This window comes from Petaurus breviceps, unplaced genomic scaffold (assembly GCF_028583685.1).
Source record: "Petaurus breviceps papuanus isolate PSGF00001 unplaced genomic scaffold, PetGlider_PUasm1.0 551, whole genome shotgun sequence".
Lineage (NCBI taxonomy): Eukaryota > Metazoa > Chordata > Mammalia > Diprotodontia > Petauridae > Petaurus > Petaurus breviceps.
The window spans coordinates 32600271-32626346 of NW_027186372.1; the positions used below are offsets into that span (position 1 = coordinate 32600271).

A 26076-nucleotide genomic window follows, 5' to 3' on the forward strand; every position below is an offset into this window, starting at 1 on the left:
CCTCTGCACTGGCCAGGGGCCAGCCGCTTCGCTCCCTCGGTTTCCGAATCTGCCGGATCGCGGGCCATACCCCTGACGCCGGGCCCCGCCCCGCCCAAGAAGCCCCGCCCCAAGGGAAAGCCCCGCCCCGCGACGAGGCCCCGCCCCTCCGCAGCAGCTCCTCCCTGCGCCCTGCACCAGGGAAGGCCGGGCGGCGGCCCAGCCCCCGGCGGGGGCAGGGCTTAGGGCCCCTTGCGGCCGCGCATCCGGAAGCGCCCGGACTCCGGACCTCGCTTTCAGCAGTGCCTGCCCCGGGACCCTCCAGCTTCTAGCTTCCAGCCTCCCGCACCCGCAGTCTCCGCCGTCATGCCGGTGAGTCGCGCAGCTCCGCACCGCTCTTTGTTCAGGATCCACTCGGCCCGAGGGACCCCCCGCGGCCCCGGGCGGTGAAGGCGGATTCAGCCGGGTCCTTCGAGTAGCCCCTGCCCCAGTCCTTGGCTGCCCGGCTACCCACCGCACGCACACCTGCGCGGAGCCTGCGGTTTAAAGAGCCCGGGATTTAAAGGGCTCCAGGAGGGGGATGCGAAGGCGCTCGGTCCTTGTTGGCCAGGTTCCTGCGGCTTCTGGTCCCGCCACACCCTGGCTACCTATGGCAGGATTCGTGAGGAGCCCCCTAGATTCCAGCCGAACCTTGGGCCCCTCTAGATCTTGGGCCTGCAGCCGCCTGGTCTCTCCCAATTTAGGACTCAAACCCAGGTGCCCCTGTGGTATCCATACCCTCTGGCCAGTCTTCAGAAAATATGCAGTCTGTTAAAGGAGCCAGGTGAAGATGGCTGGGGAGGGGAGAAAACCAGCATTTAAAATTAAGTGCTACTTTGTACCCTAGGCACTGGGCTAAATGCTTTACAAATACCTTATTTGATCTAGGATTGCATGGGGCCTGACCGAGAGCTGTGGTATGCAGTCTGTTATCTCTGGCTTTTCGTTTCTTTTTTTTTTTCCCCTTTTTTTTTGAGGAGGTTGGGCTTCAGCATTGCCTACAAGCTTTATCGATTTCTCCTCTTTACTTGGATCTGGTAAAATTTCCTAGGTTAGGGACCTACTTTGAGACAATGACAAGGGCAAATACTGTGCATCTGTAATAAAGCTTTAACTTTTTTCAAATGTTTTTTTTTTTTTGTTTTTTCTCATTTTTCTAAATGAAGAAAGTGAGGCTTAGAGAGGTGATAAATGAACATTGATTTATGTTGCTTAGTGGTAGAGGTTGGACTAGAACACAGATCTCCTGGCTCCCAACCCTCATTCTTGGAATCTCATCCATACAAAAGGATGCCCTTGTTTAAGTAGAAGGCCCAGAAAAAAAATAACCAAGAGAGTTCATTTAAAAGATACAATTAGTTGGAGCTTGGGATCCCAGAGATGGCTTTGGGGCTTTAGGGAAAAGACTGTTGGTAGTCAAAAAGACCTAAGTTTGAGTCCTGTCTTCCACACTTACTAAGGTATGTGACCTTGAATGTAATTGATCCTCTGTTTCCTCATCTGTCAAAAAGAGTTAACAATACTTGCTCTAAAGTCAGCCTGTTACAATGGATAGAAGGACATCCTTAGAGTCATGAAGACTTGAGTTCAAGAGATACCTCTAACACATATCCTGGCTGTGTATCCCTGGATGAATTACTTAACAGTTTCCTTCCCTAAACCATTAAGTAAGATTGTAAATAGCAGATCAGCCACAGACTTATATTAGTAAAAAGAATTTCTTCAGTGAAATCACAAATTCCATCCAAAAATAATATTTTTAGTAGTTATCTCACAGGGTGTTTCTGAGGAGGAAATGAGATAAATTTATATTAAAATATTATATAACTATTAGTTCTCATTGTTATTTTACATCCGGTTCCTCCTGAAAGTGCCTGAGACAGTGTTCTGCCCACAGTGGGTAATCCGTGCCAGGTAGTATTCCTCAGGCTTTCTGTATCCTAGCAATCTGTCTTTGGAGAGTTATTGGGTAACCTGGAAGAACTCCAAGAAGACCTTTTGTCTATCCCAGGTGTTTATCTCTTGGCACCAGGCTCATTAAGGACAGCTTCAGAGAGAAACCACAAACAAAAGAGACAAAGCTCCCTGGCCCAAGAACTGGACCAATCAGCTCTCCCATCCCCAGAAAGTCCCATTTAGCATTGTGAAAGGAGAGCCATTTCCTCCTCACCCAGATCAGGCTCCCAGAACCAAAGAAAGCACAGGGTGTTATGTTCCTGTTCCCAGTAGTATTAATCTCCCTGGGACAAGCATCACATAAGCCCACCCCGTGATGTATGGGCCCCATGGAAGAACGTAGAATTGCCTCCTTCCTTTTCTGGGTCCTTATCTTCCATAGGCAGTTGGCCCTTGAGCTTGGTGTATATTGGGTCAACTTCTGGACAGCCTTCTTAGGGAGAGACATTGACGAGACCTGGATGACCAGGATGGTGAAATAACTCAAAACGAAACTGTTGGGTGAGGATGCTTTGAAGGAACTGAAGTTGTTTTAGCCTAGAAATGGGGACTGTGAAGGGTGGGCATGATTATAGTCTTCAGGTATCTAAAAGAGCTGCCATGTGTCATTTACCAAATGAGTTAATGCAGGTAAAGCATTTTGTAAATCAAAAGCACTCTGTAAATGCAATCGGTTATTATTATGTGGAAGATGTATTCTAGGAGACACGCTGGAAAGGAAATTAGAACATAGAACAGCAGCACTAAAAGAACCTTAAAGGTTATCCCACCCAACCTCTTCATTTTTCAGAGGAGGAAACTACAGCCCAGAGAAGGAAAGTGCTTTTTCCAGTACATCAGTAGCAGAATCAGGACTTAGAACAGAGGTCACCTTGTTTTGCTTTCGAATGTTGTGGTGGAACTGTCTCAAAGAATTCAGAGTCAGACCACCTCTAATCTAAGTATAGGCATTTATTGAGATTGATGCCTCTCATGAATCGTGCTAAGTTCCAAGAGGAACCAGCAACTTCAGAGACAGCGAGATGGATTTTTATAGGGTAAAGATGCAATTACATAACAGAAATTATGAATATTAAAAGGCAGGAGGGGTTTGTTAAGAGATTAGGTAATAGGGGAGGGGTCCCAGCCACAGTGGAACTGCATATGAGATCACCTACATTGCATACAGAAACACCCATTTTGGGGGGTATGTATGTATGATAATGATATTATAATAAACCTTTTACATGGTAAGTTCAGTTTAGGTCAATTCTTAACTATTACCGAGAAGGTTCCTACTTAGGGAAATTACTTCTATTGTTTTGGAGTCCACATCCTGCTTGGGCATCCTGGTGGTGCTGCTTTCTGATTGGCTGACTATTGTGGTCCTGTCTGAGACTAGATGGATGTGATTGTGGTTGAGGGCATGGACACACCTGTTTCTGTGGAAAATTTTGAGGGATGGGTCAGGGAGCAGTATGTAGTTGGAGGCAGTGGCTGGCATCCTATCACATGGCCATGCCTGCCGTTCTGTGAGAAATATGAGTTCATGGGCATACCTGTTGTTCTAGTGAGCAGTGAGGCATATATGAAGAAGCCATGATATTGGGGGGGGGGGGTGAGGGGCTAGGTAGGGCCTGCTAGGTAGGTAGTTCAGTGGGGCCTATAAAGAAGTTAGAATATTGGGACTGGAGGCAGCTCTATTAGGATTCCATCAGCCCAACTCCTAATTCATTCCTCTTCCTTTCACACAACTCTGATAGTTTTTGCCTAGGTACAGTTTCAGTAAAGAGGGGAGGGAGTGGGGAAAGTTGAAAAGTGCATGTCACCTTAGAAGAGACCATTCATGATCAATAGCACTAGTCATGGCTGATATGCTTAAAGGATATATGATATGCCTAAGTAGCTTAAGGTTAGTAAAGTGGGCGCTTAGGTGGCACAGTGGACATAACACTAGGCCTGGAGCCAGGAAGACCTGAGTTCAAAAATGGCCTCAGATACTTACTGGCTATATGACCCTGGGTATATCATTTAACCTGTTTGCCTCAGTTTCCCAATCTGTAAAATGGGGATAATAACACCTTCTTCCTAGGTTTGTTGTGAGGATCAAATGAGATAATAATTGTAAGGCACTCAGCACAGTTCCTAGCACATAGTTAAGTGCTATATAAATGTTAGCCATTATTATTAGTAATAATAAGAAGATAGGGGGCAGCTAGGTGCTGCAGTGAATAGAGCACCGGTCCTGGAGTCAGGAGGACCTGAGTTCAAATCTGGCCTCAGACACACTACTTGTGTGACCTTAGGCAAGTCACTTACCCCCATTGCCTTGCCTTCCCTCCTTCAAAAAAAAAGACAGTAAAGCACAGTACCTGGCATATAGCAAATCTTACGTAAATGTTAGCTATTATTATTAATAAGATAATAATTGTAAAGTGTTTAACAGTGCCTGGCACAATATAAGAGATAAATAAATGTTAGGTTATTATTATTAATAACATAATAAATGTAAAGCACTTAGCCCAGTGCCTGGCATATAATAAGCACTATGTAAATGTTCACTATTATTATTAGTCTTTTTAGTAGCAAGATAATGCTTGTTAAGTGCTCAGCACAGTGCTTGCCATGTAGTTAAGTTCTGTATTAATGTTAGCTAAGATTGGTCTTCTCTTGAGCCTCAATAGCCATTTTGTGAGGTAGGGACGATGCCCACTGCACAACAGACGGTTAACCTTCATGCCTGGAATAAGCAGGGTGCAGGTTTGGAGTGCTTCTGGTTTTTTCTGTCCCAGAAAACATCAACTGTCAGAACTGGAAGGAATCTTAAGAGATCATCTAATATTTTAATCCATTCTTCCAACTACAGCTTCCCTGAAAAGTGATCCCTTTGCTTCTGCTTTAGCTTTTCCAGTGATGCAGAGCTCATTCCTTATGGAAGCAACCTCATCCATAGTCAGGCTCTGTCTGGTTCTTAGCCTTTTCCTTATAGTGAGCCAAGATCTGCCTCCCTGGGACTTCTAAGTCTGTGCAGGGTAGATTATGCACTTTTATTTGAAGGTAGTTTTTCTTCTACTTGATGGAACTTCCAAGTGTTATTTCTCTTGTTATTAAGAAAGGTCTTTACAGTTTTAAGATTCTGTGTAAAATGAATAAAACATTTGATGAATGTATCTTGTAATTGGTGTACTGCTCTTACTCCAGGGGGAATGTTCTGGACAATAACTATAGTGAGTATTCATTAAATATTTTCTAAAACATTGAAGGGAGAAAAGAGTGATTCCTGAGAGTATTATGTAGACCAGAGATGTTAAACACAAATAGAAACAGGACCACAGAACCATATTGTAAAGATCCCTGTGAGAGTATGTTGATTTAGAGAACCATGTATTAATGTTATCTATGTTTCATTGTATTTTTATTTATTTTATTAAATATTTCCCAATTTCATTTTAATCTGGTTCAGGCCTTACTAAGACGTGTTGTGGGCCACATGTGTTTCATATCTCTGATGTAGGCCAGTGATTCTCAAGCTTTTGGGTCTAAGGATCCTTTTACACTGAGGACCCCAAAGAGCTTTTTAAAACTCAGTATTTACCATATTGGAAATAAAAATATTTTAGCATTATTATGAAAATAGTTTTAACCTCTAAGACATTTTGAAAGAGTCTTAGAAACTCCAGGAGTCCCCAGACCATACTTTGAGAACCACTGATGTAGACTTTAGTCAGAGTTAGATACATTGGTTTAGCAAATATTTTCAAGCATTTACTGTATGTTGTGACTTACTAAAATCAATCAGGAAGTATGTACTAACCATCTGCCATGTGGCAGGCACTATACTGGCTACTGGTGACACAGAGAAAAAAAATAATCCCTGTCCTCAAGGAGTTTACATTCTGTTGAGGGAGATAACATATAGAAAGCACACACAAGATAACCTTAGTTGGAAAGGTGTTCATAGCTGAAGAAATTTGGAAAGGCCTGTAGAACGTCATGCTTTGAGCTGAGACTTGAAGGGGAATCCATGAAGGAGAACATTCCAGGCCTGGGGTCTACCAACTAGGGTAGAGACCACAGAGAAGAGAGGTGGAGTGCTATATGTGAGGAACATCAAGATAGGGACTAGTGCAAATGGATAACATGGGAGGGGGGGTGATATGTCAGGAGACTGGAAGCATAGAAAAGAATTGGATTATGAAGAGCTTTAAATGCCAAACAAAGGAGTTTATATTTGACCTTGGAAATAAACTGCAGTTTATTTAGGGGAAAGTAACATGTTTAGACCTATGCTTAACAAAAATAAGTTGTGGCTGTGTGGGGATTGATTAGACGGGGAGAGCCTTTTTGTTGTTGAATTGTTTTTCAGTCATGTCCCCCATTTCAGGTTTTCTTGGCAAAGTTACCGGAGTCGTTTGTCATTTTCTTCTCCAGCTCATTTTTACAGAAGAGGAAACTGGGAGAAACAGGGTAAAGTGACTTGCACAGGTTCACACAGCTTGAAAGTGTCTGAGGTTAGATTTGAACTCAGGAAACTGAGTCTTCTTAACTCCAGGCCCAGCATTCTATGCATAGTGCCACCTAGCTAACAGGGAGACCAATTAAGAGGTTAATAAAATAGTCTAGGTGATCTGTGATGAGAACCTGGACTAGGGTTGTGGCTGTGTGAGATGAAGGGAAGAGATTAAAAAGATAAAATCTATAAGACTCAGTAACTAATTCCACTTGTGAAATGAGTGAAAGGGAGGAATTAAGGGGATTGAGAGAAGCTGAAATGATTTTGCATTTTTCCAAGTTTAATATGTGCAAAATTTGTATGTAAGAGTTTTCTCAAACTTCTCAGCTTGATATTTAGAGCCTTTTCAACTTAGACCCAAATTTACTAACTGTGTGAACCTGAGAATGTCTGCATCAGTTTCCTCATCTCTAAAATGGGAGTATAAACAGCACCTACCACCCCAGATTATTGTGAGGATCAAATGAGATAATATTTGTAAAATGCTTAGGACAATGCCTGGCATAGAGTAGACGCTATATAAAAGCTTATTCCTTTCCCTTCCCTCTCCCATCTCTGGGCTATCCCTGATGGCTGAAATACACTCCCTCCTCACTTCCTCTTCCAATCCCTAGTTTCCTTCAAAGTGCAGCTCAAACCTATACACACACATACCCTCTTACTGCAGCTACACACACATGCACACACACACACACACACACACACACACACACACACACACACCTTTTTTCCTTCAGCTAAATAGTGAGGTTTGCAAGGGTAGGGTTTGTTTCACTTTTATCTCTGTAGCCCCAGCATATAGCCCAGTGCTTGCCACATAGTAGTGATGAGGGATGGCTATATGGTTCAGCAGGAACTCTGATCTTTTTCTAAGACCAGAAAGCCTTCGATTCAGTCTGGAAAGAATTCAGCCCAAGCCAACTTGGAGTCAGAGTTGTAAAAGTTTATTGTACGCTATACAGTGGGCAAGGGTCCTTAGGGGACTTGCAAGTTTATTGTTAGGCTGTACAGCAGGCAAGAGTCCTTTAGGGGACCTGTAACCTCAAAGGGGTAGAATTAAGGTTTTTATAGAATAATCCATAGTAGAACCCGTGCCAATTATGCTAACTAGGTGATTAAGGGTGGGATTAGGGAGGAGTTAAGGTGGGGCCAGTGTTTAAAGGGACATGCACTTTTAATGTAACTGAGAAGGTGTATTGCCCGTAATTCACTGGGAAAAAGCCCAAGGGGGGGCTATCTGGAGGTGTGGTTTTAGGCTTGAAATGTCACTTAAGTTATCGAGCAGTCAAGGGATGATGGAGAAGTGCCCAGTCTGCCACCTATCAGTGTCATGTTTGATAAGATTGATGTCTGGGAGACTCAGTGTGTGGATAATAGGCTAAGGAGTTAACCCAGAGATAGGGTCCTGAAGGATTCATTGAGGCAGCCAAGGAGTGAACCTAGAGATAGGGTACTGAAGGATTCATGGGGGCATCGGGACACTATACAAGAGGGAGATAATAGTTGCCTAAGCTGGAATGTTTATAGATACTTTTGTGAAGGATTGATAGGTGTAGCTTGTCACTGTTCCAAGCTGAGATAAACAGTTCATGAGTTGTTGCTGGGCAGAGTTAATGCTCTGAAGCTAGGCAGAGTGTGGGTAGGGGGATGGGCAGAGTTGCTCTGAGACTGGGGTGGGGGGTGTGATTTTAGAAACTGGTTTTACAAATTGATGTTACAAATATAGATCCCAAGCACCCCATCAGTAGGGCCTTGATAAATGCTTGTTAATTGATTGATGCCTCGTTTGAGCTCCCTGTAGCCTTACATCCTCATAGCTTATAGTCTTTTTTTATCTTTGTACATGTTTCTACCTCCTGTTCATACCCCAGATTATACTTATCATAAACTGTTTTAGAATAGAAAGGCTTTTGTTTATCTTTAAATCTCCAGCATACATAGTAGATACCAAATAAAAGCTCATTGAATAAATGAATTAGAATAAACAAGTATTTTAATGCTAGGATGGGCCCCAACATATGGCAGTAGGGAAAAGAAACTCAGGTCTTCAGCTTGAATGTACCTTGGATAGAGTAATCTTCTTGCTTGTGAAGGGTCTTGCCTCCATATTGATGGCTGCTGACTGATCAGGGTGGTAGTTGTTGAAAGTTGGGGTGGCTTCTGGGTTATATTCGTTTTAGGGTCTAACCACTCTAGTATCTTTGCCAAGAAAATCCCAAATGGAATCATAAGGAGGTGGACATGACTGAAATGACTGAACAGCAACAGAAAATATCTCTCATTTCTTCAAGAATGGCATTTATTTATGGTAAATGGCACCTTCATTTAGAATGACATCTATTTCTGTGTGTGCATTGTGTATGCACAAGCACACATATATCAACTATAAGCATTGTATTATGTACTTTGTATCTATATATGGTTATATATGTATGCATACATGTATACATTCCATGTAGGGGGTGTAGGGTATGTTCAGGAAAGTCCAGCCCTTCTGGTATAAGGGCTTCTGAGCCCTTTTCAGGGGTGCTCATCTGTCTTTGGTGTCCACCTGATTCATCTACCTCTCACCTATGGCTCTAAGAAGCTGTAGCATGCAAAGCAGCCACACCTTGGTAAACTATTTTGGAAGACTGGCTAAAACCAGGTTGAGGGCAACCAAGGAGCCTCAGACCCACTGGTGAGTTAGTGAGTGGATGAGAACAGTTTGTTCCAGAGACCATGAAGGCAGCTAAAGCAGGCACTGTGGAGTGCTTAGAGCTTGGTTAGACATGAAGGATGCCAGTCCTCCACTGCATCCCAGACCATCGCTAATCATCTTGACTTTTGTTTTGCCACTGGACTTTGATGACTTTGGAAGAGAAAGTAAGACTGATGACTTTGCACAACTCTGCCTCATTTAGATCCAACTTATATGCAAGTCAAAAGATAGCACCCATACCATTTTACCATTTTTACCTACCTCAAAGTCCTGTGGCAACTGGCAAGTGATGAAGCAGCAGGTGCAGATACATTTGGAGCTGTTGTCACAGCCCTGCACATAGGCATCCCAGGCCATAGGGTCATTTTCTTGCTGGACTGAAGCAGCAATGTGATTCAGCAGCCCCTTGGTTGTCTGAGCAGCATTTTTAAAGGACTGCTCTGCTCACCTCCTGGCTTGAGAAAGAGGCTAGAAAAGGTGCCCTAAAAATTGTCTGCTTCTCCCAGCGTAAGCCTGGTGTGCTAACCACAACAGGCAGGGATCTACCCTGTGGTTAACACACACACACATGCAAAATGTACAAAAACTTTTGAAAAGCTGATTCCACTTGCCATTGGTACATGGAGTGTGGGGGTTGTAGCAATTTCTTAAAATAAGGCAACGTGAAGTTTGCTTCACTGATTGACTCTTTCACGTGAACACTTAGAGGCCTTTGTAGGGTTATTAATTGGTCTCATTTCAATGTTTTTGCCTCTCAGGGAACAGGGAGGCCTGAGGAGGGGAGAGACCGGAACGGCTGTTCAGTAGAGCAGTCAGAACACACATTATATGGGTGCAGTTCTTGGCTCACCAAAGAATTACAATAGTAGCAGCAAAGATAACTGATCACAGATCACCATCACAGATAATAATAATGGAAAAGCTTGAAATATTAAAAGAATTACCAAAATGTGATACAGACACAATGTGAGCACATGCTATTGGAAAAATGGCACTTGCCTAATGCAGGATTGTCACAAACCTTCAATTTGGTTTTTAAAAAATCAGCATCTGTGAAGCAAAATAAAACGATGTATGTCTATATGTCTTACATAGTCTCTATTTGTGATTTTTAAACTGGTAGGTAGATTAGATCTCACCTTGGTCCAGAAAAAAAAGCTAAAGGTAGAAAAATTTCTCTGCCTATGGTACCTTTACTTGCTCTCCTTTCACTCACTTCTCATCCCTTTGAAATCTGGCTTTTGACCTCATCACTCAACTGGTACAGCTCTATCCAGAGTGACCTATAAACCCTTATTTGCCCCATCTGGTGGTTCTTTTTCCATCCTAATCCTTTTCAGCTGATCTGCTGAATTTGACACTGTTGGCCTCTCTGCCTTCCAAGATACTCTTTCCTCTCTGAGTTTTCCTGCCTAATCTCTCCTGGTCAGTTTCCTACCCGTCTGGCCTCTTCTCAGTTTCCTTTGCTGATTGATCACACCACCTAAATGTGGGTTTTTTTTTTCCCCAAAATTCTAATGTGCACTTCCTTCCCTTCTCTCTCTATACTCATTCTTTTAGGACCCTCATCAGGTTGAGTGGGTTTAACTATTATCTCACTATAGATACCTCCAAGATCTACATATCCTAACCCAGTCTCTCTCCCAAGCTTCAGCCCTAGGTCACCAGGTGACTATTGGACATTTCAAACAGTATGCACTATAGCCATCTTAATCGCAACCTATCTAAAACTGACCTCATGCTCTTTCCTCCTGTATTAGGAGTTCTCCACTTTTTTTGTGTCATAGACTGCTTTAGTAGCTTGATGAAAAAAAAAAAAAAACAAACAAACCCAAACCCATGTACTCCTCAGAATGTTTTTAAATGCATAAAATAATACACAGGGTTATAAAGTAAACCATTTAAAATAGTTATCAAAATTTTTTTAATAAGTTTAAAGACACGAACTTAAGAATCCCCGCCATAAGTCCTCATCTCTTCCAAATTTCCCTATTTCTGTTGTCATTGTTTGTCCTTCATCTTCCAGTATCTCAGCATTATTCTAAATTCCTCACCGTTCCTCACTCCACATTACCCAATCAGTTGCTAGATCTTTCCTTTTCTACCTTTACAACTCCTGTCATATCTAACCCCTTTTTTCTCTTCTTACACAGTTACCACCTTAGTTTAGACCTTTATCACTTCTCACCTAGATTATTATAATAGCCTCCTAAATTTTTGGTCTCCCTGCCCCCAGCCTCTGTCACACTCTACTCCATCCTACACACTCCTGCTGGAGTAGTTTTCCTGGATCACAAATTTGACCACATGACTCCCTAATGTAACCAACTCTTGTGGCTTCCTATTGCCCGTAGGATGAAATAGAAACTCCTGTTTAGCTTTTAAGGTAAGTCCCACCCTACCTTTCCTGCTTTATTAGATATTACTCCCCTCACTCACTCAACCCAGCCCAAACTGTCCTCTGTGGTGTGTGTTTCTCACTCACAACACTCCATCTCTTGTCCATATGCCTTTACTCAGGCCCTGAAACCTGCCTGAAAATACATTACTTCTACCTCATAGGGCCCTCCCTCTCTTGCATTTTAAGATATAGCTCACTCACCTCCACCTCCAACTGATAGTACCCTCCCTTCCAAACTACCTTGTAGTTAACTACTTTTCTGTGTGTGTATTTATTAGCTTTATATTTGTGTGAGATATATATATATATATATACATATATATACATATATATATATATATAAAATGTACTAGCTGTCTCCCCATTAGACTCACCCATTGAGAGTTGGGATTGAACCTACAAACACCAAAGACAAAGTAGAAGGTCAGTGGGGAAACTCTGTTGAACCTAAGTGAGAAAAGAACTTGGTCCAGCCCCAGGGCAGTGGAGTGGCGGTGGCAGCAGTGGCAGTGATGGCTGCTTCTGGAGCTCCAGGCCCACAGATGGTGGGGGGACCAAGTGGCTAATCAGAGGGCATTTGCAGGAATCTTGTTGCTGGTACTGAGGCAAGATTCTCTTGCTTTGCCCTGCTTGGTTCTGGGTCACGGGCTTGGGTGGCAGTCCTAGGGTGAGGAGGAGTGTTCTTATGGCAGAGCTTGTGGTGACTGTGGAGATGGAGTCCTCTTCACAGTTCTGAGGCAGAAAAGAGTACTTGTGGTCACTCACAGACCAGACCACAGGCCAGGAGAGGAGTAAACACCTCTCCTTTGGTCATGTCACCTTAGAAGAACTGAAAATTTACAGGTGCCTAGAAGTAACTCTGACAACAGCTGCACAGAACCCCAGAAACTTAGGACAATGCACTCTGCACTCTGGAAGCAGAGTCCTACATTGGAAAAGAGTTCAAAAGTCAAGTAATTGGCTGGGAAAATGAGCAAACATTTGAAAAATGAGCAAAGGAAAAAAAAACTAGACTATAGAGTCTTTCTTTGGTGACAAAGAATATCAAAATATACAACCAGAAGAAGACAACAAAATCAAAACTCCTGCATCAAAAGCCTCCAAGAAAAATATGAATTGGTCGCAGGTCATGGAGGAGCTCAAAAAATATTTTGAAAATCAAGTAAGAGAAGTAGAGGAAAAATTGGGAAGAGAAATGAGAACAATGCAAGAAAATAATGAAAAACAAGTCACAAGATTGTTTTATTCTTTGTATTTGTGTCCCCAGTGTCTAGCATAGTATATGACATATAGTAAGGCTTAGTGCCTTGTTGATTGATTGATGATGGATGGCACCGCATGGCAGACTCATGGAGGAACTTTTATTATTATTATTATTATTTTTAAAGCAATTGGGGTTAAGTAACTTGCTCAAGGTTACACAGCCAGTTATTTCTGGGTGTGGTGCTAAGTATCTGAGCCCAGATTCGATCCCCAGGTCATCCCGACACTGGGGCCGTTGCTCTTAATTGCTGAGCCACCTGGCTGCCCCAGGAGGAACTTTTTAAATCATACAGTAGTTCTTTTCTCCCTCTCTCCTGATTCCTATAATCTTGGGGGGCTAGTCCTGAATTTGGTGGAACAGATAGATACCATCTGCTGAGTTCAGGACAAGAGACCTATCCTGTAGTGGGAAGGCTTTAGGAAGCTTACCAAGAGAAAATAGTACCTACATTCCATTAGTGGTGCCACTTGTCAATTGCTACAGATATTTTGGAGAGCAGTATTATGATATGTAATAAGAAGCACACAGTTGATTGTACCTAATGTGATAGATGATTTATTGGATCCCTCTATTATTCTAATCAGTATTAATCTGTTTGGTATGATTCCATAAGGGTAGTGATTATAAGTTCTGATAGGCCTCAGAGCTGTAAACTGCAGATTGAAAGTTCACTTGTTTAATCATAGGAAGCTCACTAGAGGACCTCTACCCTGGTTTTTCCTTGTTCCAGTGTCCAAATCCATCGTGACAGAGGTGACTCAATTACATGGAAAGACCCCCAACTGTTTTTGTTGCCCCTCTATCCCTTGTCATCTCTCAATCGCCCAACATGAGCACATAGCCACTGAGTGACCCTGGTTGCCAAACTGCAGGCTGCCTTTCTACTGGCCTGTTGGCTTATGTAAATATTTTGATAGGGGTGGCCAGGTAGCACAGCGAGTAAGAGCCCCAGCTCCAGTGTTGAGAAGACCTGGAGATCGAATCTCGGGCTCAGAGACTTAGCACCCACCCAGAAACACCTGGCCGTGTAACCTTGAGCAAGTTACTTAACCCCAATTGCTTAGGGGCAGCCAGGTGGCTCAGCGAGTAAGAGCACCAGCTCTAGTGTCTGGATGACCTGGATCAAATCCGGGCTCAGATACTCAGCACCACACCCAGAAATAACAGGCCGTGTAACCTTGAGCAAGTTACTTAACCCCGATTGCTTAAAAATAAATAAATAAATATTTTGATATCTATTCATCAGCACAACCCTGAAAACTTGTTTATCAGCTTGGTAGGACCTCTTGGAAGGTTAAGGTAGGTCTGTTAAGCTCTACTGACAAGCCTATTTGTCAATCAGTGGGATTCTGTATTTTGTATAGACCCTCCGAGGGGCATGGTCTGTCCACCAATCAGACTCTGTATTTTTGGGCTGCTGCACATGTATTGTCTGGGTATCAAGCACTGTAAAATTAAAACCCTGGAGGAAGGAGGCATCTCAGATTGTGAAAAAGATCTGGGGTCACTTCCTTAGAGGGGAGCATAGACCCTTTATTAAAATAAAGTACCATTAGCTCAGAGCTCTGCTCATTGGTTTTTCTTGCAGATTGGACAATTTTGAAAAACCCCACATTGTACCTTTGGACACTTTGATTCTATTGAATATTTGGACTTTGTCTTCCCAAAATCATAAAAAATAAAAAGCTGACCTAGATGTAAGGCCAAAAGGAAAAAGGAAGCAACCTAAATATTCAATCATTGGTGAGTGGCTGAAGTAATCATGATATTTTAAAATAAAGATGAAGCAAATAAATAAGGAAAGACCTATATTAATACATAGGAAAACCAGCAGAACCAGTACTATAATTTGATTACTGATTATAATTTGATAATTCATTTGGGTAGGGCTCTCCAGTCTTTTTCAGTTCCTATATATCTTGGTTTTCTTCTTTTCTTTCCTTTTTTTTTTTTTGAGGGCAGTTGGGGTTAAGTGACTTGCCCAAAGTCACATGGTTAGTTTCTTTTGTGTTAAGTATCTGAGGCTGTATTTGAACTCAGATCCTCCTGACTCCAGGGCCAGTGCTCTATTCACTGTGCCACCTAGCCGCCCTTATATCTTGGTTTTCACACCTATTTTCTCATTCTGGAACATCCTTCTACCCTACTGTACTGAGGCCTTCATTTTGGGGACAGACCTAGGCCTTCATTCCCCTCCAGTTTTGGCTTCTGATCTTATTTCACCACCATAATCCCATGGGTACCTTTCTTGCCACTGTCTTCATCCTTTCTTCATCTCTAATTTATGTATTATTTTCCTCATTAGAATGTAAGTTTGAAAGAAGGGCCTGTATTGTTATCTTGTATTTTTATCCCCAGCACATAGCACAATAGTGGCATATACTGTGTTTCCCTGATAATAAGACCTATCCCGAAAATAAGCCGTCCCCTTACTGTGTAAGATTCCTCTAAAATAAGCCCTCCCCCAAAAATAAGCCCTATTGAGATTGCTACTGTAGTGAAGGTGATCCCCTGTGCTACTCTACATTACGGTACCCTCTGTATGCACCGCCCCCCCCCTCGTGAAACGCACGCCGCGCTCCGAGCTGCATCCAATCAGAGCTGCAGCAGTGAGCGCGTCATCCTGTTCTTCCCCAGTGATTTGCTTGCTGGCGCCATTGAGAGCAGTGCCGCGGAGGAGAGCTGAGGCAGGACAACATAAGCCCTCCCCTGAAAATAAGCCCTCTGGTGTTTTTCTTTCCAAAAAAATTAATAGGACAGTGTCTTATTATCGGGGAAACACGGTAGTAAGTAGCTAATAATGCTTGTTACCTTTCTGCCTGCTTACCCCCTGCACTCCCTGTTCATTGTGAAAGAAAATAAGTTTTAGAGTACCTGTGGAATAAGAACTAAAATAGAGGAAACTTGATTCAGTATACATTATTGGTGTCATCAGGTTGTCACATATTAATGACTAAGGCTCTTACTCCTCTTTCCTGTCTTCGCATAGTTTTATTCTTAGCATAGATTTTGAAAGACACACCGCATACCGTGTTCAGCCTACAGGTTGTTGCATTGGATTTGATTGAGAACAGGACGGAAAACCATGATTCACAGAAATAAGTTATCGGTGGGATTCGGGCCTTGTGAGCACATTTGGTTATAATGAGATGTGCTTCCCCACGGATACAGCAGCAGTCTTGGAACTTCATTGTTTGGAAATTATTTCAGTCTCTGGTTCCTTTGGAACTCAGTTTATTCATCTTTCAGTGGGTGGTGGTTGCACATTTTCTTTCTAGCTCAACATGAAAATATATTAAAAATCATTTATTTGGTTGTCATCAGTAGGAATTATTCCTTCAACTGTTTTTTTTTTTCAAATTTCCCAGATGCATTATAACACTCCCACCCTTTCCTACCCCATCTATGCCTCCGTACCACAGATCCACAATCCACATTTTTTTCTTCTGCAGTATTTCTATGGGGTAATATAGTTGTTTACCAAATAGTCTTCATACCTCCTTAAAAATGTTCTTGTACCCTCTGTGGGTGGTATATATGCCTCAAGTTAGGAATCCCTATTCTAAGAATTTTATTTAAAATTTTACTTCTTGTTTTATATTTTTCTTGAGTGTTTTTTCATGGTTACTAAATTTTTAAGGATTTAAAAAGCATTTTTCTAATGACTTTTTTTTTTACCCTTTTACCCCAGTCATTTCTAGATATACTCAATGCCTACCTCCTCCACCCAAGAATCTCAACTTCCCTTGAAATCATAGAATTTTATGTAATGAAGCTGAAAGGGCAATCAGAGATCATCTAAACCAACCTTTGTAACAAAGAAAAACACTTAAAACTAGCTGATACAGTAATACCATGTAATCAGACATGTAATATTATGCAACCATATTCTCCCACCTCTTCAAAAGGAAAAGACAGCTACTGATAGTTTGCAGGCTCCTGAAAACTTTTTATATGCTTTGTCCACTTAACCTATTTGGCAGTGGTTTGGCAATGGCTCTTGGTTGTGTGTATGTGTGGGGGGGTATTTATACACAGTGCATTTTCTCATCACTTCTTTAATGACAAGATTAGTCATTATAATTATAAGTGTTTATCTTCACTTTGTTGTTTTTTGATATGTAGTTGGGTATATCATTTTCCTTACTTTGCTCTTACATCAGTTATTCAGATCTTTCCGTGTTTGTCTGAATTCCTCTTATTCGTTGTTTCATATAGCTTGATAATATTTCATTAGTTCTTTCATGGTGGTAAAGAATTAGAAACTCAGGGGGTGCCCACCATTTGGGGAATGGCTGAACAAATTATGGTATATGAAGGTGATGGAATACTTTTGTGCTGTAAGAAATGATTAATGGGCTGGTTTCAGAGAAACATGAGAAGAATTGTATGAAACAGCGCAGAATGAAGTGAGCAGAACCAGGAGAACAGTTTATACAATAACAATATCGTAAAGACAATTTTGGAAGACTTCTGAACTCATTATCTTTCCAAAGCTCCTTCAGAACTTCCTCATTACTGCCTAAGACACCAGTCAGTCAGCAAGTGTTTATTAAGCTCCTATGTGCTGTGTCCTAGCGCTCAGTGCTGGGGATATAAAGAATGGTAAAAGATGGTCGCTGCTCCCCAGGAGCCTCCTTCCAGTCACCCAGGCTCACAGCCTTGGTGTCATTTTTAACTTCTTAGTCTGTCTCTCTCTCTCTCTCTCTCTCTCTCTCTCACACACACACACACACACACACACACACACACACACACACACACACACCCTCCAATCTCTTGTCAAGTCTCTCGATTTCATCTTTTAGCACGTGCCCTCTTCTCTCCTCTGCCACCACCTTGGTGCAGGCCCTCACACCTGTATTACTGCAGGAGATTATGAGTGGGTCAGGCTCCCTCATTTCTCCCCCTACTTCCTTACACTCAGCTCTCAAAATGATCTTAAAGCACAGATCTGGCCCCCCCATACACACCCTCATTAGTGCTGCTCTGTCACCTCTAGGATCAAATATAAAATGCTCTGTTTGACCTTCAGAGCCATTTACAATCTGGCCCCATCCTACTTTTCCAATCTCCTTACACCTTACACCCTCTCCCACCAGCTCTTCAGCATCCTCCCTCTGCTGTTCTTGCACAGTACAGTCCCTCTCCCAACCCTGGACACTTGCACTGTTTCTTTCTCATGTCTGGAATACTTTCCCTCCTCATCTCTGTCTCCTGGCTTCTTTTAGTTCCCAGCAAGTCACTTAAATAGAAAGCAAAATTTCTTGCTCCCCTCTCCAGGCTGGGTTTTTTGACTCCCACATGCTTCCTGTTCAGGTGAGAAGAGTCTCTTCCCTAGGGGCCTTTTTGTGTTAACCTTTCTCCTTTTGTTGATTTCAGAAACATGAGTTCTCTGTGGACATGACCTGTGAGGGCTGTTCTAATGCAGTCACCCGCGTCCTCAACAAGCTGGGTGGTAAGTGGGACCGAGGAGGCTGGACAGTTTGAATGGGACTAGAGTGGGGAATAAAGGTGGAGCTGAGGCTACTTACCTAGGTCATCCTCTGCATGTTCTTCTCCGTAGCCATATGTTGAGTTACCTTTTCTTCTCATATCCAGGGCTATTATGGGATCTTAGATGGTATGAGATGGATTAGGCCTTCAGTATCAGCTCATCCAATTTTATAGATTAGGAAATTGAGGTCTAGAGAAAAGTAAGTTGTCCAGGGTCACATAATGAGACAGTAGCAGAGAAAGGATTAGAGCCCAGAACTCCTAAGGCTTCATTTAGTACCCTTTCCCCTACATGAAGCTGTCTCTATCATATGAAAAGATGCCAGTATTAATTCATTGTCAAAGTGACAAATACTTTGAGTTTTCTCTCTAGGAGGAGAGATAGATGATCCTGAATAATTTTTTAGTAATTTATTTCATAATAATTTATTAAGCAAGTGATCATTTCAGTTCAGCAAGCAGTTATTAAATCTGAGCTGTATTCAAGGCACTACTTTGGGCATTAGGGATACAAACACAAAAATAGAGCTCTCCTTTTTCCTAGACACTCATAGAGGCTTAAATTCTGACACCAGCCGGCTGGGCAGGGGTCTCAGGCTGTGGGTTCTGCCAGCACCTCAGCTGGCATTCAGGGAACAGAGTAGAGCCCTGTTGGCCTGCGTATGACTACAGAGGGAAGGAGGGTGAGTCTGTCTCCTTTGTTAGAGCTGAATTCCATCCTCTTGAATTCTAACCTCAGAATGTCAGCTTTTAGGAGAGGAGTAAAATGTACATTTGAAGAGTTCTTGAGAAAAGAAGGATGGTGTATGTCAGTATCTGCAAATATATTAGTGGTTTCCCCCCTGCCACTTGTAGAGTACAGCAGCAAGTGGCACTTGGGAAAACCCCCATATCCTGCACAAGACAGGGATGAAAACACCCAGAGAAGGGAGGACACATCCCAGATTAGTTTCAAGCATGGAGTTAGTAATGCCAGAGGTGGGCATCCCATCTTCACAGGAGCTAGCTAGCCACTCACTCCAGCCAACTACCTCATTACGTACGGTTGAAAGAATAGCGCTCACTCCCTCCTACTGAAGAGCATCTCCAAGCACACATTCTACACCCAAGGAAGGGCTACCTGTGTCTCTCAGTGTTTTGTCTACTTTTCCTCAATGGAAATGGAACTGGCTTGCTTTTTCTCAATGGTAATCTCTGTTTGCTCTGACTCTCTTTCTCTCTTTTCCCCTCCTCTCTCCCTTGCCTGTATATAAGGTCTGATTGCCCTCAGCATTACTTCTCTCTCTACTGTACCCTCAGGACAAAAGAGCTTGCTCACCCCTGATGGTGGCTCTCTGAACAGCCAAACCGAGTTACTTCTAGCATAGGGGTTCTTAACCTGGAATCTACGTGTGTATAACTTTGAACATAATTGGTTTCCTTTGTGATTCTATATATTTTATTCTGTGCATTTAAAAGCAATATTCTTTTTTTTTTTGGTCGTTTTGCAGGGGGGAAGACAGGGCAAGTGGGGTTAATAAAAGCAGTATTCTTAGGAGGAATCTGTGGGCTTCGCCAGACTGCCTTTAATTCCTAGGCATTAATCCCTAGTTTTGAAACTAGTGCCGTTTCCTACAGCCAGTTGGGATTTGCTTTACCCAAAGGGTCTCTGAGCCTCTGAGAGCTTTTTTTCCCTCTTTTCCACAAAGGAATTTTGGGGAGAAGGTGAGAAGTCTCAGACCTGGCACTTTACAAACAAAGGACTACCCTGGACCTTGAACATGTTGGATCGAGGGAGCTCGCCACATGTTTTATTTTTTTTATTCCCTGGGAAGGGGGCTGAGGAGACTACCTGGGAGAAAGTGTCCCAGTCTGCTCACACAGTAGGAGCTAGGCTCTAATCTTAGCTCTACCAACTAATTCTCTGCATGACTTTAGGGAAATCTGTTTCTCTCTAGGCCTCACTTTCCTCCTCTAAAAAGTGAGAATGTTAAACCAAATGATTTCTTCCAGCCCTGAGAGTCTGTGACTGGCCTTGAACTGTGTACTTCCTAGTTGGGGCCTACATCTCGCTCCCTCTTCTCTGAGGTCCCTTGAAAATGTCTCAATTGTTTGTTTTGTTAAAAGATGCCGCCTTAGCAGTTTCTCAGGCTTATCTTGTCTTCTTTGCTATAAGAAAGCAGCTAGGTGGTATAGTGGATAGAGTGCTGGGCCTGGATTTAGGAAGACTCATCTTCCTGAGTTCAAATCCAGCTTCAGACATTTATGTAGCTGTGTGACCCTGGGCAAGTGACTTAATTCTGTTTGCCTCAGTGTACTCATCCATAAAATGAGCTGGAAACGGAAATGGCAAACTGCTTTAGGACCTTTGCCGAGAAAACCCCAAATGGGGCCACAAAGAGTTGGACACAGGTGAAATGATTGAATAACATTTGATAAGAGATCCTGGCCTCTAGAAGCCAGAGGAAGTAGGGCATTTCCTTTGAAAGAAACTCTACTTGGGCAAGTCACTTAACCCCAATTGCCTGCCAAAAAAAAAAAAAAAAAAAAGGAAGGAACTCTAGGCCACCTCAGAGAAAATTAGAAAATGTAGTTTCTAAATTCCCAACTGCCTGTTTGACATTCCAGAATATTCCATCAGCGTTTCAAACTCAGTATATCCCAAATGGAACCCATTTTCTTTTCCTCTAGCCTGTCTCCATACTTCCTCTGTTTCTCATGAATGAAGAGAAATCTCTTGAATTCTTTTCTTACCATCTTCCTAGTCACTCGGGTTCATGGCCTCAGAATCATTATCCGTCCTTCCCTCTCCCTCCTCACCTTTCCCCATGCTCTATCGGTTTCATCAGTTCTACTTTCACAGCACCTTTTGCAAACATCCCTTTATCCCTACCCACACATCCTCTAGCCTCGTTCAGGCATACATCCCCTCTTAACCAGACAATTTCTAAAATCTTCTCTGCCTCTCCTTTCTACGGTCTATGCTTGATTCTCCTGAAACATGATGCCTTCTTTACTTAAAAATCTTCAATGGATCCCTTTTGTCTCAAACATAAAATACAGAATATTCACCCTAGCATTTAAAGCTCTCTATGAGTTCCATCTGCTTTTCCAGTCTTATTTAATATGGAGCTTCTAACTATTCCCTGTACATGACATGTCATCTTCACCTCAGTGCCTTTGTACAAGTGGTCCCTTATAATGCACTTCTTCTCCTCTGCCTATTAGAATCTCTTTCTTTAGTCAAAGCACTTCCTACATGAGGCCTTTCCTGATCTGCGCTAGTTTTAAGCTCTCTCTCCCTCTTGAATTTGCTGCTTCGTTTATATATTGTATTTTCCTCTCCTCCACCTGGGAGAATGTAGACTTCTTGAGGCAAGGGCCAGCTCTGCTTTTGCTCCAGTGATCCCCACAGTGCCTTTCACTCGGGTTCTTAATTGAATTCCGTACTTGCATCAGCCACCCAAGGCCAGCAGATGGCCAAGGCAAGGTTGGGTCAACGGATCTTAGTCCACCAGGTGAGAGGAATAGAGAGAATAGTAATAATAACTAACGTTTTTGTAGTACTCTAGAATCTGCAAAGTGCTGTACATATGTTATCTCGTTGGATCCTCTCTACAAGCCCATGAGGTTGGTGCTATTTTTAGCCCTATTTTGTAGATGAGGAAACTCAGGTGGGGAACATTGAAGTGACTTGCCCACGTCACGCCGATAGTAAGTGTCTGAGATAAAATCCCAATGTAGGTCTTCCTTACTCCCACTCCAGTGTTCTAGGGCAGCCTGTGGGGATGATGTGGAAGCACAGAAGCAGGCCATGGTGGGTGGGGGAAAAGCAAACAGAAGAGGGGAGTCACAGGATGTCGATGAGAACAAAACGTTGATTTAGAAGGTGCCAGAGAAAGAGAGCTGGAAGCCTCCCTTCAGTGGCGTTCTCACAAGGAGAATGGAAGAGGAGAGCGCTGGATGGGGAGACTGAGAGACTTAGAGTTATGGTGGACTGGTAAGCCTGCAGTCGACATTAGAGATGATCATTCCAGTCCATTCACTTTATAAAGAAAGAAAAGCAAGTCCCAGAGAGGGGAAATGACTTAACCACAGTAACACAGTAAGTTATCAGCGTTGGTCCTAGTGTCTAGGTCTCCTGACTCCCAGGCCAATGCTTTTTCACTATAATATACGGCCTTTGTGTATGATATGTATGACCTTGGGCAAGTCACTTCCCTCTCGAGCCTCAGTTTCCTTAAGAATAAAATTATCCTTACCTACCTCATAAGGTAGTTGTAAGGAGAGTGTACTTTGTAAACTGTGCAGCACTGTAGAAGTGGGAGCTCTGATTATTGTTGTTCCCTCCCACCCCTCGGCAGGGGTCCAGTTTGACATCGACCTGCCCAGCAAGAAAGTGTGCATCGATTCAGAGCATAGTGTGGAAACACTGCTGGAGACACTGAAGAAAACGGGAAAGGCCACCACCTACCTTGGGACCAAGTAGCAGGAAGCTCCACCCTCTGGCCAGCAGGATGAACCAAAGGGGGCAGGTCAGTCAGGCCCGGGGCTTCGGGAACAGTGCTTCCAAATTGGCCCCCATCAGAAGGGAGGACTTGCCCCAGGCCCTGTCAGAGCTAGAAAACAAGTTGACCCTTTCTGACCCTTTCACCACCTTATTTTGGCTGAGAGTACTAGTTATAATAGATGGTACTTCACTGTTTAAAAAATACTTTCCTCACAACAGCTCTATGGGGTCAGTGGTACAAGTGTTATTATTACCATTTTATAGATGATAAAAACTTAGACTCAGGAAATGCAAGTGACTAGAGGAATGTGGCCCTAACCCTGGTCTCCTGACTTCAGGACTTTTGTAACCCATAGCTGACCATCCCACTATCTTCACAGATGCTAACATTAAACTAAGCAGAAAATAAAACCTCCAGTGTGGGCTTTTGTCTTTCTTTTTCAAGATGGGTGTTAGGTGTGCCCTAATCCATGCTCCTTTCTCTTTGCCCCTTTCTTTTTTGTTTTCTCAATTACATGAAAAAAATTTTTTTTAACATTTTTGTTTTAAGTTTTGACTTCCAAATTTTTTCTCCCCCTTCCTCCTCTACCCTGCCATGAGAAGGCAAGCAATTTGATACAGATTTATGCATGTGAAGTCATGCAAAACATATTTCCATATCAGTCACCAATATCCGTGTTGAAAAAGAGAGACAAAAGCCCATCCTGGAGATTAAGTCTTCTGCTTAGTTTAATGTTAACCTCTGTGAAGATAGTGGAATGAATACCTGTGAATTATGGATAGTTCCACCATCATCATCATCATCATTAACATTTACATAGCACTTTAAAATTTGCAAAATTCTTTTCTGATCTTATAACAACCCTCAGAGGCAGGTAGCTATTATTATCTCCATTTTGCAGAGAAGGAAAACTGAGGCACAGAGAAAGATTAAGTGACTTCATGCAGCTAGTGTCTGGTGGGAACTTAGGTGGGAACTCCAGGTCCTATGCTTTATCCAGTGGACCATGTAGCTCCCTCAAAAGCTTGTAGAAGGTATAAGGTGAAGGGCATGGATTAGATTTCTGCTTAGTTATAGAGTTAAGCTTAGTTGTATATGGTATTGTATAATATTTTGCAGATAGTAGGTATATGTAGTGTTTGTAGACACAAGTGTCCAGTTCCCTGGTCTAGGGTTCTACCACGTTATCTCCTTGGATAGGTTCTTCTTATCTCTCTGGTTCCCAGGAGAGTGCTGTACATATAGGCCCTCAGTAAGTATTTGTTCGGTAAGAGCCTGTGTAAGAAGTCCAAATGAGAGTGGACCACTGTCCACAGCAATCCTCTTTTGAGGGAGGCGGGTGGGGGACACTAGCCTGTTCTGCTTCTCTGTAATGTCACCTTGCCCACAGCAGGGGGAGCCCCTGTCCTACCTAACTTTCCCTCTCCTTCCTCTGCTTGCAGGAGCCCGAATGGCAGGCTCCCCAGGATCCATTCCCATTCTGGCCAGACCTGGGAGTGGAAAGGAAAGAGAGGAAAGAGCGCATCAGTGACTGGGAGCCCGCAGTGTTCCGGGAGAGCCTTTCGGCTCACCATCCCTCTTTCTTTGCCACCCTCTAATAAAATGGAGCTGGTTTTTCTGGAAAAGAGTTCTTCTCTGTATCTTTGGTTCCCCACAGGCCACCCCCAGGGACAGAAGTGATGGGATTTCAGGCCCTGTACCACTGCAGTCCTGTCCAGTCATTCAACAAGCAGTGGGGAGAGGACTGGGGAAGGGAGGAAGGAAGCAGAAAGTAGAGAGGAAAGAGAGAATTCAAGGTCAATGTCACTTCTATCCGATACCAGATCCCCACCATGTGGCCTCTGCATCAAGGCAGCCCCTTCCTCCACAGTGGGAGTAGAAGTTAGCAAGAAGCAACTCCCTTAGCAAGGAATTTTGGGGGAAATATGGAGATGGTGATTTTTGCTCATTTGAAGGGCTTTATTGCAACTAGCAGTCAATAAGAAACAAATCATTTTTCTTTCTTTTTTGGCAGGGAGGGGGCAGTTGGAGTTAAGTGATTTACCCAGGGTCACACAACTAATCACACATCTGAGACCCAATTTGAACACAGGCTCTCCTGACTCCAGGGTCAGTGCTCTATCCACAGTGCCATCTAGGTGCCCCCATTTTTCTCGGTAACATGACAACAGTATGCCCAGTAGCTGCCACCAGGTGATGAGTGGCGCCTTGAGTTGGATTGTATAGAACCAATGATAGAATTATTTCTGAAACCAGAAACCACAGAGAGTATCGTAACATGGATGTACAGTGGGGCAGAGACCTAGGTTCTTGTAGTTGTCTGGGACACTTGTAAACCTTAGTTTGAGTAGCTGGTCAAAGTTGTATTGAAAGTAGCTAGTGGCTACCTGAAAATGGCTCCACAGATTAGGCCCCTGATAGTTCTGAAATGTCCCTCATGCCCGGTGGGCCCATCCAATCTAGTAAACTAACTAGGCCTTTCCACGAACTCCAGCGGGTGACAGTGTCCTGCTGGGCTTTAGGAGCCTTCTCATATCCCTGATGAGATAGCCCCAATATGAGGGAATAGATCCCTTTTAATATCCCCAGTATAAAAGGCAGCAGGGGAGGAGAGGTTCCTGCCAATACAAGATCCATGATAGAGCTATTCCTCTGAAAGCAAGTCGATCAACTCGTCTTGAGCACCACCTGTGCTAGGCACTCAGGGTAAGGAGGAGAGACAGAAGGAGACATAATCTCTGCCCTCAAGGAATTGATAGAGGCAGAAAAATACCTGCTATACTAGACTCTTGGAAAGAAGAGTAAAATAGTTATTTACTGAGTTTATGTAAGTTCATATTTGAGGCAGAAGTAGGTATATAGTCAAGCCAATAAGGTAAATGTTCAAAATAGTAAATATCTACTGAATATTATAGATTATAGATTATAAATATAGTGGTGCAAAGTAGTGAGAGATTGTGGTTAGGAGCTGCTGGGGAATGCCTTATGCTGGGGGTTAGGTTTAAGCTAGGCCTTGAAAAATAGTTACAGCTCTTCCTAGACTCGCCTTTTTTTTGGGGGGGGGCCTTTTGGAAGGCAGTTGGGGTTAAGTAACTTGCCCAAGGTTACATGGCTAGTATTTTTGTGTCTGAGGCTGGAACCGAGCTCGCGTCCTCCCGACTCCGAGGCCTGTGCTTTACTCACTGCACCACCTAGCTACCCCTAAATAATTTTTTTTTTTTTTGGCTTTTTGGAGGGCAATTGGGGTTAAGTAACTTG

At 43.0% G+C, this 26076-nt stretch overlaps 2 protein-coding genes across 2 annotated transcripts in view; one reads left to right on the forward strand and one right to left on the reverse strand.

Annotated features, from left to right (window-relative positions):
• G3BP1 (G3BP stress granule assembly factor 1) overlaps window positions 1-26076 on the reverse strand; it is a 137658-nt gene that overhangs the window by 74758 nt on the left and 36824 nt on the right. The gene's annotated exons all lie outside the window — the stretch shown is intronic.
• Window positions 177-24443, forward strand: ATOX1 (antioxidant 1 copper chaperone). The gene is made up of 4 exons (XM_069102564.1): window positions 177-351; window positions 18215-18290; window positions 22672-22842; window positions 24261-24443. Exons 1-3 carry the CDS (start codon window positions 346-348, stop codon window positions 22794-22796), a joined length of 207 nt encoding a protein of 68 aa, XP_068958665.1. The 5' UTR covers window positions 177-345; the 3' UTR covers window positions 22797-22842; window positions 24261-24443.

Bases quoted from the DNA above. Each gene is read 5' to 3' on its own strand.
- ATOX1 (XM_069102564.1), top strand. The intron at 18,291-22,671 runs GTAAGTGGGACC...ACCCCTCGGCAG, and splicing joins CGTCCTCAACAAGCTGGGTG to GGGTCCAGTTTGACATCGAC.